This window comes from Ranitomeya imitator, chromosome 6 (assembly GCF_032444005.1).
Source record: "Ranitomeya imitator isolate aRanImi1 chromosome 6, aRanImi1.pri, whole genome shotgun sequence".
Lineage (NCBI taxonomy): Eukaryota > Metazoa > Chordata > Amphibia > Anura > Dendrobatidae > Ranitomeya > Ranitomeya imitator.
In genome coordinates this window covers 181,586,398-181,600,729 of record NC_091287.1, presented here as the reverse complement: position 1 = coordinate 181,600,729, position 14,332 = coordinate 181,586,398, and the positions used below count along the sequence as shown (strand labels likewise).

The 14,332-nt window shown below is 40.9% G+C and overlaps 1 protein-coding gene across 1 annotated transcript in view; it reads right to left on the bottom strand.

Annotated features, from left to right (window-relative positions):
* TNS3 (tensin 3) overlaps positions 1 to 13,957 on the bottom strand; it is a 515,174-nt gene extending 501,217 nt beyond the window's left edge. The window contains exon 1 of the mRNA XM_069730367.1: positions 13,723 to 13,957. Within this exon, the coding sequence (XP_069586468.1) occupies positions 13,723 to 13,815 (93 nt within the window). The 5' untranslated portion in view covers positions 13,816 to 13,957. The remainder of the gene's footprint in view (positions 1 to 13,722) is intronic.
* Positions 13,958 to 14,332: the final 375 nt, after the last annotated feature.

The following is a 14,332-nucleotide window of genomic DNA, read 5'->3' as shown; positions in this document are numbered from 1 at the left end:
GCTGGCCCAGATGTCCATGTTTATAGTCCTCTGGCTGCTCATAGAGATTGATGACCTTTCCTCATGTTCTGCATGAAATCCTTTCAGCTACAAAGAATGTCAAAGAGGTCAGAATAAAGATCAGTCATCTTGCGTGTTAATAATTCCTCAGAATTTTTGGCTTTGCATGTTATGCTATTTTTTCTCCATGTTCTCTGCCATCCTCCATTTATACATGTGTAGTGCACTTTATGTCCATTCTGCGTGATTTGAGCTGAACAATAAGATGATTACATTTGTCCCTTGATCCTTCTTGGTAAGGGGCGTCACTACAGGAATGTCGGTGGGTTACAGTGCTGCGAAAAGCTAAAAAATGATCTTCAATCAAAGTAAAATCCTTCTTTATTACCAGCTGCCTCTGATGGACGCATTATGCCAGTTATTCTTATTATTGCATGCTGTACGGATGAACAATTGCCATCTTCTAGCAAATTGAGTAGATCTGATATTGGAAGCATATATTAATATTCCCTGGTTAAATAAATAAGAATGCATCCAACATTGTAAACATTACAGGAAAATATTTCTTAATTTTATATCATCTATCTCAGATATACACAAAGGTAAAATGAATAAAAAGTCAATAAACCCATAAGCAAATCTCTTCATGCAGATGGTGGCCCTGGTTGGATTTAAACCCAAGATCCCAAAGACAAGCGTGCTAATCAATGAGCCACCGTGGTATATCATATTTTCTCTGCTATCTTTGTACCCAGCAACATTCTTATACCCTTGTAGACTGTGAGCCCTCGTGAGCAGGGTCCTCTCTCCTCCTGTACCAGTTATGACTTGTATTGTTTAAGATTATTGTACTTGTTTTTATTATGTATACCCCTCCTCACATGTAATAATAATAATAATACTCGGTGTGTAGGTTTAGTGCATTGTTATTATCACATTGTAGTGTGGGTGGTTAACACACTACTACTGCACACAAAAAAAAGTTACAAATGACAGGCTAGATTCATAGTGTGCATTACTGCAGCATATTCACAGTATCATGGAAGTAAAACAGTAAAATAAAACAAAATAAATGTTTAAAAAATATTTGGCATGAAGTAACATAGCTGCTGAGAGACTGCGATACAAGATTTATTTTATTTCAAACTCAAACTGTTTCTTTACATAGATTGTCTACATTGCTGTAACAGTGATCAGTTGATTGCTGCCGACCTAGCTCCCAGCCCAGCAGTGGATTTTACTGTGGAAAGATGTAGAAGGCCATTCATGCTGTGTTACATGGTGGCCATTTAGAAAAGCCTCCCTACAGTCAAGGGGGAAAGTGTTGGAACTTGGCACCCTTGAAATTGTTTCAGAAAATGAAATATTTCTCCCAGAAAATTATTGCAATTACCCATGATTTGTTATTCTTGTTTATTTGCTTTGTTTATTGGAACACCACAAAAATACAGAGGAAAAAAATTCAAATTGGACACCGTTTTACAAAAAAAAACACAAAAATGGGCCAGACAAAATTGTTGGCACCCTCATGTTAACATTTGGTTGCACACCCTTTGGAATAAAGAACTGCAATCAATCGCTTCCTATAGCCATCAACAAGCTTCTTACACCGCTCAAATGGAATTTTGGACCACTCTTCGTTTGCAACTGGTCCAGGTCTCTCATATTTGTTGGTGCCTTCCCCAACAGCAATTTTAAGACCTCTCCACAGGTGTTCAATAGGATTTAGATTCAGACTCATTCTTGGCCACTTCAGAACTCTCCAGCACTTTGTTTCCATCTATTTCTGGGTGCTTCCTGAAGTATGTTTGAGGTTATTGTACTGCGGACCCAAGCCAAACTTTTTGACACTGAGCACTACATTACAACCTAAAATCCGTTGTTAATCTTCAGATTTCATGATGCCTTGCACACAGTCAAGGCGCTCAGTGTCAGATGCAGCAAATCAACCCCAAAACATAATTGAACCTCTACCAGATTTGACTGTAGGTACTGTGCTCTTTTCCTTGTAGGCCTCAATTCCTGTTTGGTAAGCAGTAGAATGATGTCCTCTGCCAAAAAGTTCTATCTTGGTTTCAGCATCCACAAGACGCTTCCCCAGAAGGATTTTGACTTACTCACGTACATTTTGGCAAACTGCAGTATAGCGTTTTTTTTTATGTCTCTGTTTCACCAGTGGGGTCCTCCTGGGTCTCCTGCCATAGCATTTCATTTAATTCAAATGTCGATGGATAGTGTGCGCTGAAACTGATGCACCTTGAGCCTGTAGCACAATTTAATTTCTTTGGAACTGATTGGAGCTACTTACCCACCATCCTGCGTTCCAAACTTTCAGCAATTTTTCTCTTCTGTCCACGTCCAGGGAGATTAGCTACAGTGCCATGAGTTGTATAACTTCTTGATTATGTTTCGCACTGTGGGCAAAAAACATCAAGATCTCTTCAGATGGACTTGTAACCTTGAATTTTTTGATATTTTACCACAATTTTGGTTCTCAAGTCCTCAGACAGTTCTCTTTTCCGCTTTCAGTTCTCCATGCTTAGCGCAGCACACACACACAAAATGCAAAGAATGAGTCAACTTCTCTCTTTTTTACCTAGTTTCAGGAAGGTTTTTCATATTACCCACACCTGTTACTTGCCACAGGTGACTTTGAAGGAGCATCACAAGCTTGAAACAAAGTTGTTTACCTATGATTTTGGAAAGGTGCCAACAATTCTGTCTGGCCCTTTTGGGGGGTTTTGTGTGAAATTATGTCAAATTTGTCTTTTTTCTCAGTTTTTTTGTGTTGTTCCAATACCCGCAAAGGACATACATATGTGTATAACAAAACATGTGTAATTGCAATAATTTTCTTGGAGAAATGCTTAATTTTTTGGAACAATTTCAATGGTGGGATCACTTTTGGTCATAACTGTATGTGCAATGATGAGGACTTGAGTGCTCTAAAATTGGAATTGATTCTTTTATTAATGGCTCTCCAAATTAGCCTGAGTGGAGACCCTCCTTAAGTTATGTCCATATGCACTTTAAGGTATGTGCCCACGATCAGTAATTGCTGTGGGTTTGATGTTGCGTCCATAGTCGCCTGCGGATCACCCACTGAGACTGACATGCAACGCCTCTTTCCTGACCGCAGCATATCAAGTTGTCTTGCAGAGGCACTTGTCTTCGCAAGAGAAATTTCACCAATAGAATGCATTGGATGCTGTAAATCTGCACAGTTCAGTGAACACTTGTGGATTTACCTGTGTTCAATAGATGGGACGGCAGCGCTTTGGTGCAGTGAACATAGGATGTGTCCAAATTTCTGCTAGTTCCGGATTGTGTGCACCCGTCCTTAAAGTTTTCGCTATTTATTTGGAGACATTTCACAACTTCTCACCTCTAACATTCTCAGTGTTCATGACCTGTGATGTAGCTTGGTGTAAGAGTCCGGTAGGTACAGTAATACATATTGAGTCCACACACAAGTGTATTTATATTTTTGTGTGAAAGTGCTTCTTAATATTTGTATTTGCAACATTACAAGCAGGCCACGGACTCATTTCCCATCGCATTATGGGAATCGTCTCATCTTGTAAAGGGCAGCATCACACTTTGTAAAGACTATTATAGCGAAATCTTCTCAGCCCCTGGGAAAAATGAAACAGGATAGATAGTAACAACATCCACACAAAAGAATGATCTGCCCTAAAAGCTCCACCACCTGTTACAAAAGGTCTCAGTCCTAGCGGATGAATGCACCGCATAGTTCTTTGTTCCTCCATTTCATCCCTTCTCATAATCCTTTGCAGTGTGAAAGAACTATACACAGTGTACAATTATAGAGATCGGAAAAAGGTGAGGAACTTCTCTCTGATGTGGTCTCTTTTTTCTCTATTGAATAACATGCGGAATAATAACAAGAATAAAGATGACATTGTAGTTCCATATTAAAGAGACAATGGTGCATTGCATGACCCATCACCCAGCAGCACCAGTCCATGGCTCCCAAGTGCCACGCTGCAGTGTGCATGAAGCCCAATGATAGCTTCAAATCATCCCGGAGATTTTACTTCAATGGGAAATGATCTGCACGACCGAAACTAAAACCTGTGACTTTGTGTCATCATGGCCGCTGCAAGATGTAATATGCCAACACGTGATCATGTAGCCACATTTTTCACTTCAGTTTTCACTTAGGAGTTATGGGGGGTTTAGTCAGTAGTTACGGGGGGTTTAGTCAGTAGTTATGGGGGTTTAGTCAGTCTCAGTAGTTATGGGGGTTTAGTCAATAGTTATGGGGGTTTAGTTAGTAGTTATGGGGGGTTTAGTTAGTAGTTACTGGGGGGTTAGTCAGTAGTTATGGAGGGGTTAGTCATTAGTTATGGAGGGGTTAGTCAGTAGTTATGGAGGGGGTTTAGTCAGTAATTACGGGGGTTAGTCAGTAGTTATGGGGGGTCTAGTCAGTAGTTATGGGGGTTTAGTCAGTCTCAGTAGTTATGGGGGTTTAGTCAATAGTTATGGGGGTTTAGTTAGTAGTTATGGGTGGTTTAGTTAGTAGTTATAGGGGTTTAGTCAATAGCTATGGGGGTTAGTCAGTAGTTATGGGGGGTTAAGTGAGTAGTTATTGGGGGTTTAGTCAGTAGTTATGGAGGGGTTAGTCAGTAGTTATGGAGGGGTTAGTCAGTAGTTATGGAGGGGGTTTAGTCAGTAATTACGGGGGTTAGTCAGTAGTTATGGGGGGTCTAGTCAGTAGTTATTAGGGGGTTTAGTCAGTAGTTATGGAGGTGGTTTAGACAGTAGTAACGGGGGGGTTAGTCAGTAGTTATGGGGGGTTAGTCAGTAGTTATGGGGGGCTTAGTCAGTAGTTATGGGGGTTAGTCAATAGTTATGGGGGGTTAGTCAGTATTTATTGGGGGTTTAGTCAGTAGTTATGGGGGATTTAGTCAGCAGTTATGGGGGTTAGTCAGTAGTTATGAAGGGGGTTTAGTCAGTAGTTGCAGGGGTTTAGTCAGTAGTTATGGGGGGTTAGTCAGTAGTTATGGGGGGGTTAAGTCAGTAGTTACGAGGGTTTAGTCAGTAGTTACGGGGGAGTTAGTCAGTAGTTATTGGGGGGTTTAGTCAGTAGTTATGGGGGAGTTAGTCAGTAGTTATGGAGTGGGTTTAGTCAGTAGTTACGGGGGGTTTAGTCAGTAATTACGGGAGTTTAGTCAGTAGTTACACGGGGGTTAGTTAGTAGTTATGGGGGTTAGTCAGTAGTTATTGGGGGGTTTAGTCAGTAGTTATGGGGGATTTAGTCATTAGTTATGGGGAGTTAGTAGTTATTGGGGGGTTTAGTCAGTAGTTCAGTAGTTATGGAGGGGGTTTAGTCAGTAGTTATTGGGGGGATAGTCAGTAGTTATTGGGGGGTTTAGTCAGTAGTTATGGGGGTTTAGTCAATAGTTATGGGGGTTGGTCAGTAGTTATGGGGGGGTTATTCAATAGTTATTGGGGGGTTAGTCAGTAGTTACAGGGGTTTAGTCAGTTGTTATGGGGTTTTAGTCAGTAGTTATGGGGGGTTTAGTCAGTAGTTATGGAGGGGGTTTAATTAGTAGTTACAGTGCCTTGCAAAAGTATTCGACCCCCTTGAACTTTTCAACCTTTTCCTATATATCATGCTTCAAACATAAAGATACGAAATGTAAATGTTTGGTGAAGAATCAACAACAAGTGGAACACAATTGTGAAGTTGAACAAAATTTATTGGTCATTTTGAATTTTTGTGGAAATTCAAAAACTGAGAAGTGGGGCGTGCAATATTATTTGGCCCCTTTAACTTAATACTTTGTTGCGCCACCTTTTGCTGCGATTACAGCTGTAAGTCGTATGTCTCTATCAGTTTTGTACATCAAGAGACTGGGGTTTAGTCAGTAGTTACTTGGGGTTTAGTCAGCAGTTATGGAGGGGTTTTAGTCAGTAGTTACAGGGGGTTAAGTCAGTAGTTACGGGGGATTTAGTCAGTAGTTATGTTGTTATATGTCAGCGGAATGCTTTACAGTTAGTGTGGAGCATTCCGATACTGCAAGTATCGGGTATCGGCCGATATTTGCTGTATCGGAATTCCGATCCCGAGTTCCGATATTTTTGTGATATCGGAAATCGGAATCAGAAGTTCCTAGTCATCTTCGGCGTGTGCGGTGCGTATGGTTCCCAGGGTCTGAAGGAGAGGAAACTCTCCTTCAGGCCCTGGGATCCATATTAGTGTAAAAAATAAAGAATAAAAATAAAAAATATGGATATACTCACCCCTCCGGCGAACCCTGGCTGTCACCGCTGCAAGCGTCCTCCTCCGTTCCTGAGAATGCAGAGAGTGAAGGACCTTCGATGACGTTGCAGTCACGTGAGCGGTCAGGTGACCAGTCATCTGACCGCGACGTCATTGAAGGTCCTTCACTCTCTGCATTCTTAGGAACGGAGGCGGACGGTTGCAGCGGTGACAGCCAGGGGTCGTCAGAGGGTGAGTATATCCATATTTTTTATTTTTATTCTTTATTTTTTACATGAATATGGATCCCAGGGCCTGAAGGAGAGTTTCCTCTCCTCCAGACCCTGGGAACCATCCAGGATACATTCCGATATTTGTGTCCCATTGACTTGCATTGGTATCGGGTATCGGTATCGGCGATATCCGATATTTTTTGAATATTGGCCGATACCATCCGATGTCGATACTTTCAAATATCGGAAGGTATCGCTCAACACTATTTACAGTATATCTAGGACAGTTGTAATAAAACGTGTTTGACTGCAGCGTCACCTAAAATTCTTCACTTATCTATTCCTCTCTTACTTTTTAGCCTGCTGATGTACGACATATCTTACAGCTATTGATACAGCGGATGATACGGTGTCATCTCTAGAACCGTGGTGCGCTGTATTGTGCGTTTATTACAAGTCTGCACTTGTTTTGTAATTTTGCTATATTACTGGGAATCATTCTTTTAGTTGTCAGACTAAGCAGTAAATCTTAACATTATGAGTAAAATATCTACTTATGAGATCATCCCTATTAGACAGTGGTGCTGGGCTGAGCTACACTTTCAATATTATGTATAGACAGCTGCGAATGTTCTAAAATAATGTATTAATTATACTTTGCTTATATAGCACCATCATACTGTGCAACAAACATCATCATCACTGACCCCATTGGGGCTCACTATATGTCTTTGGAGTGTGGGATGAAACCCACACAAATCATGGGAGAACATACAAACTCCTTGGTGGGATTTGGACCCAGGACGTAAAGCAACAGTGCTAACCACTGAGCCAACGTGCTATCCAATGTAAACAGTATTCTTCTATTCATTCCCTGAATCAAGGCCGAGCCCTTCAGCAGCGCTCCTTCGCTTTGTTGACCCGCGATTAGCACGTGACTGCTGCAGCCAATCAGTGGCCCAAATGGTCAGACAATGGCTTCTCCCAGCAACTAAAAATGTACCAGTTCTATTTAAGCCCCATGCTCATCTGTTTCATACTTCTAATTCCTTCCAGCATAGTAATAAGTGCTGATAATAAAACTTTCTGTACAGTCTGATACTGTGGCATCAGCTGTCACACTGGACATGTCTCTGGATTCTGGATCAGTGCACAATGTGCAGAAAAATGTCACATGTGATCTGCTCAGGCATAAAAAACCCTGAAAACACACATGTGAACCCAGATTTATAAATGCATTGGCTGAAAGTTAGAATATAAAGTATGTATGGCAGAATTTAATATATAATTGCCTGGAATACTACTTCCTGCAATTTGTGCCAACTTCCGTGGCTTTGTCCGGAGCTAATGTCCGGAGCTAATGTCCGGAGCTAATGTCCGGAGCTAATGTCCGGAGATTAATTGCCTAGAATACTACTTCCTGCAATTTGTGCCAACTTCCGTGGCTTTGTCCGGAGCTAATGTCCGGAGCTAATGTCCGGAGCTAATGTGCGGAGATAATGTCCGGAGCTAATGTCCGGAGCTAATGTCCGGAGCTAATATCCGGAGATAAGTGACGTCAACAGTGTCCAGTGTCTGATTGGTTGCCGCCTGCTGCGAGCGACCAATCAGAAACGTGCCGTACTGTGACACACTCCGCCCGCCATTTTGGTGTGATTTTTGAATTTTTACCTCACAGCAAGTTTCTACTGCGTGGAGGCGGGCCCAGTGACGTTGCTCTTCAAGCTCCTGCCGAATTTCGTCAAAAAAGTGATAATACCATTTACCAAAACTATATATATTTAGTTGTGAAGTGGTTCAGTGACATTTTCACACCAATTTTGAACTTTTGTTTGGTGTTTTCTCCATATACTGCCTATTATTCACTGACTGTTATACTGAGAGACTGCCGTTTATTAACCTCTTCTTTGCCACATTGGGTATATTGCTCTATTATTTGCCACATAAGGACATTGTCCATTATTGCCCAGCAATTTCTCTGCAATATAAACTGCCTATTTATTAATATCTGCATTCCTGCAAAGAACTATTGCCTATTATTAACTGGCTATTTTCCTACTACCTGACACTGCCTCTTATTAACCTGTTGTTTGCCACCACCACGCTTAAAGCTGTTTAGCTTAGCCAACATGAGCTCTAATAGTAAGGATACTAATGACACAGAGCCCAAAGCTGCTGATGGCGCACGTAAGATTAGGTCTGATATAAAGTATACTAATAATGCAGAGCAAAAAGACGCCGATGCCGCACGTAAGCACAAACAGCGTGCTAACAAGAGTACAGAGGATAGATGCAAGCGCATGGACACTGTTAAGTATACTAATGACAAAGGCTACCGTGATGTGGTTGATGGGCATGCTTATATTAGCCAATCGGTGTACTATGAACGTTGATTTCTTAAATTTTACACTTCTGTAAAAATAAACACAAAAAATTTGGGTACACAAAAAGGCTTTTATTTCTGTTGTACCTATTAGAATTATTTAAAATGAAGGCTTAGCTAAGCCCAAGAGATGATTAAAAACGTTTCATACCAACCCATCAGATGTAAAATTACTGTGAAAATACCTGATGGGCACACAAGTATGCGCCAGTATGGGTACTAAGAGCCTTTCCACATAATAATGAAATATTTTAAAATGTCATAGAACATACCAATATACATAGTTATTGATACATATTATTTATTATTTACAGTTCTTAAGCAAAGAACCGTTGTTGTGGCATTTGCCACAACACGCAAAGTTGTCGTCTGATGTCTTTCATCCCTCCCCTCATAAGCATGTTCATGGATCCTGTGTAACTGTACCTTAAATAACAAGAATTGTCAAGAGCTGGTGAGTGCAGCCATTTTTTGTTCTTTCTTACTATTATTTATTAATTGTATTATTCTTACATTTGAATAAATAAAGTATATATGGATTCTAGACTCCCGATTCTTTAGAATCGGGCTGCCATCTAGTTAGTCATATTTATTTATTTTTTAATTCCAAAAACTCCATTATAAGGAAAAAAAAGAATAGAGCATTATAATATTAGATAAATACACCTAAGGAAATATAGTCGTTAATGACGTATTGAGTTATGTTATTTGCTTTTAAGCACCTACACTGTTTATCTTGAAAACCTATACCTTAAGTAAGTAACACATTTGTGATTACCCGAGCGCCTTCTGTAAAGGAATCCAGCCATTGTGTCCTCCTTCATGGCCTTAATTGGCATCACATTTGAAACGCAGTAAGAATCCCCCAGGAGAGTAGTTGCCAAAGACTTGCTTTGAATGAAAGTCCTAAATGATCCTTGCTGAACCTTAGCAGACGCAAACAGACAGAATGCAGCTCTGTGCTCCCTGATGTGGCTGGAGAGCTGACATGAATGGGAGATGCTGCAGTACAGCTTTGTTCTATCTCTCAGGCGGCACACCGAGTGCTGGCAGAACCCCCTGAGATGCCAGCTGGGATTTCATTTACTTTCTGAATGGGATGGTTTGTCGAAACAATTTAGGTCAGTTTTGGCAATTATTTTCTACCTTTGGTTATATATTAATTATTAGACTATTTTTATGAAAGATAAATGCAATAAAGTACAATGAGTATTATTTCAGATGGCAAATAAAGCATTACTTGAGATCATTTACAATAGGCAGGCATAATCTGGATTGTATTTTATTCTGAAACATATATGATTTATTCAATCTGAAATACAAGTCGGACTCTTCTGCAAACCCTGTCGTCGTCTCACGTGTCTGGCTATAGTTCCCCCAGATCATGGCTAAGTACTTGTTCCATGCTTGTTGGCCAACATTCCTATTTGGAAAGTCAAGACTGATTTTGCCTATTCCAAATACACCCAAACAACTCTCAGATATGCTCAATGGACAATTTGGAATATTTTTAGTTATGTCGAAAGATTTCTGGTGCAACATTTACAGAGTCCAAACTTTCCTGCCAATATATGAACACAGTGTAAACCCTAATCCAAGCTTCAGCTGGCACATTTATTGGCAGGAAAATGTGCAGATTTGGACTACATGGTTGAAGGATCTGAACTACAAGTAGAGGTATTTAAGGATATTTTGTCCTCTTTCCATAGTAATATGTGATATATTGCATTTACTCACACAAAGTAAATTTGTGTATTATTATTATTATTTATTATTGGTTAGGGGCAAAGCTAGAGGGGTGCAAGAGCAGGCACAGTAATATACCCTTGTGCCTGAGTGGACCCAAGGCATTTCTGCCATATTAGAAGACATCGGTATTAGAATTGGCACATGGCATGTGGAGGTTCTATTATAGATTTTGTATCGGGGCCTAGTTACTTCAGGCTAAGCCTTTCCAGGTGGTCACGAGACCTGGTGAAGAATTAGACACCTTAGTATGGCAGCCTCAGAACAGCAGACATCTATAGTACAGAGGTTCACAACTAATTTCTGATGTGAAGAACTGATTAGTGCAACCACTGAAACCCCAAAATCTTGAAGACTGGGGTGTTGAAGTGTGTAAGGACATATGGAAACCAGAGACCCCTGTCAGACATATGGGTAAAGTGCTTTTTTTTAAAGACTTTAAAGTGAATCTGTCTCCAGCTTTTTGCCATCTAACTTTAGAGATTAATGTAGAAACAGAGACTCTGATTCCAGCCATGTGTCACTTGCTGGGCTGCTTGCTGTAGTTTTGATATACTGGGACATTATTACAGAAATCTGCCAATCAGTGGCGTGGTCAAGGTTATACTGAGTTCAGCATTCAGAGAACTGGTAGATCTTGTAGACTGTGAGCCCTCGTGGGCAGGGTCCTCATTCCTCCTGTACCAGTTATGACTTGTATTGTTCAACATTACTGTACCTGTTTTTATTATGTATACCCCTCCTCACATGTAAAGCGCCATGGAATAAATGGCGCTATAATATTAAATAATAATAATAATCTGTAGCAGATAAATCAGGAACTTTATCAAAATGACACTAAGCAGACCACTGAGTGACACCTCACTGGAATTAGTGTCTCTGCCCCTATGTCATGCAGTTCTCAAATGGGATAGCAAAGACTTGGCAACAGATTCCCCCTAATTGCAGGCACTTCCCCTTTAATATATTGCGGATGCCATATATGTGGATGTGATTATGGATATCATATTCATACAAGTAATGCTTGGTTTTAGTTTCCTTTACAACACCCAAAGGACACAACAGCAAGAAGCTCTTAGGCTAGGATGACACTTTGCTTCTGTGAGGTGACCAATGAGTGCCATGCGGACCCTAACTAGAACGGGGACCCCTTTGGTTTTCGCTTGGCTTACTGTTTTTCCTCCAATAATGCAGTGTGCTCCTCTCATTTTCCAGTAATGGTGACAGACCTTGATGTGCAGACTCCGACTACAGTGTAAATCTAGCTTTGGATCTTTTTAAAGCAAAATTCCATATGTTATGAAGCAAAATTGTTATTAGTAAGGCGAGCTCTGGAATATTCTCCAGTGGCAGTCTGCAGTAACAGTACATGTGTTACGCAGTATTCTTGAGGTCAGCGCGCAGTCCAGGATCTCTGACTCCGAATCCTAGGTGGCAATCGTTGTCAAACCCAGTAAGTAACAACTAATGAGTGGATTTTCTGCGGTTTTTGCCACTGCGGATTTTTATCATGGAGGGGTGCAAAAACGCTGCAGATCCGCACAAAAGAAGTGACATGCACTTCTTTGAAATCCGCAGCAATTCCGCACTGATTTTTCCGCACCATCTGCACAGCTTTTTCTTTATACCATTGAATAATATTGTACTGTACATCACAGTGCGGATCTGCAGCGTTTCTGCGCGGAAAAATACACTGCGGATCTGCAGCAAATCCGCATCGTGTGCACATTAGAGTTCCTTTCTTTACTGTAGGGCTACAGAAATGTGAAACTCTAAAAATCCCTAAATGTGTGCTAAGTAATCAGTCATCTCTATATTTACAGAATATGTCAAAAGTCAGGCAAATCTGTGCGAATCCAATGGATGTGATATTGTGTCTCCTAAAGAATCTCTGGATCGCACTTGTCCACTGATCACAGTGATTAGTGATTGGTGTATAAAGCCCCATGGAATAAATGCTGCTATAAAAATGTTAAATAATAAATTCATTAATATTGTGCCTTTTATGAGAAGCCAACGCCAACCTGATTCTATGTTTTCATTACTTTAAAAGGTGATTTGGAAAACTCGATTTTTTTTTCTCCTTAAGACACAAAAATGTATGAAGTGAAGTGTGCAGAAACGCTGCAATCATAGAAAATAATGCTCAGTTATCACTTTCTGCTAATGTCCCCCCTGGAGAAAATATAGTGAAGATTTTGGGGGGGAATCAAACCTTGCTATTTACAAGGAAAGAACTAAGCAAAGCAACAAAACTAAAAACTGGGGACTCCTGCTAATATCTCCACCTTCAATGTATTCACCTCCAGGTGCGGATTATAGTGTGTGGCAATGCGCTAAATCCATCTATTGGAAATGGTCCATAAAGGCGGACGGGCAGTCTGGCTCCTATAGGCACAAAGTATTTGTATCAAACTGCAAAACATTATATAATTACCGTATTTATAACGATAAATGTGGATAATTACACAAAACAGCTACTAGAAATGTCAACTCATTGCGCTAATAATTTAGAAAGAACACGAGTCTGTGCTTCCAATATTACACTTTTCCGTGGCGCAGACAGTGCTGGCCTCCAGCTCATTTTCCCTGCAGGCTATTCTTTAGCTATACGTTCACATGGTGAGTTTTTTGTACACGAATTCCAACATAAACTTCATGTGAAATCCACTTGATAACAAATTCCAATAGTGCCCAATGGGTAATCCGTATGGCCGTTCATATGGATGAATATATAATTTTTCAGCAAATTTGAAAACTGCCTCAGTAAGTGATATGCCCAGAAAGCGCCACAGGTAGCCACACTGTGGGGCTAATCCCAGACCCAAGGCAATAATCTGCAGAATCGGAGGGCAACTGCATATTCCACAGCAAACACTGGACAAATCAGTCATGTGAGCATTCCCTAAGTACCACAATGCAGGAGCAGGTACACAGACAGGGCAGAGCAAGCTGGCATCTGATTATTCCAAGTTGTAGAAAAGTTCACATCAGATTCCTTTTGGTTTTCGAAGGAGTCCAGTGAGGGCGGTAACATTACCTGACACAAGTGGGCCCCCTATATACAGTGCAGCCCCCCATATACAGTGCAGGCATCACTTTACCACTATAGAGGAAGAGGTTTGCATTACCTTTTGCAGAATTGGTTCCAGTAGAGGCAGATCACTCTCAGTTTGCGTTTTGTTACTCTTCTTGTGGCAGCAGGAAAAATAGACTCCTCTCATGTTTCCCCAAGAAACACCAGAATAATAACACTATGCAGGGCTTACACAAGGCTGCGCAATCCAACGTGTGGGGAAATGCTCCTCTCCATTCTGAGCACCAGGGCTGCAGATGTGTTCTCCTGATGCAAGCTAACAAAGTGATGTCAACCCACACCCCTACTGCTCCACACCCTCCAGCCCTCTAATCCTCAGCCCAGGGATTGGCTGGCTCCCTCACCCAGGAGACTCAACTTGGCATTTCAGATGTCAACACGAGTTTCCAACACATAGATGAACATCCATCCTGGGAGCGAGAGCTATCCCTGCCGCGAAAAGTTCGGTTTCTGCACCTTGCACTTGGAAATCTTATCATGTTAGTGTCATACAAATCAGCATCTAACAAGTCCATAAAAAGTAGGACATTTCTTTATAGTCATAAAATGACCCCTTTGTCTTGTTCAAGCCTGTGGGCTCAACAGTCTAGCTAAGCTAATGCTTAACGCCATGTACGTTACCTTATACTTAACGCATATGTGTC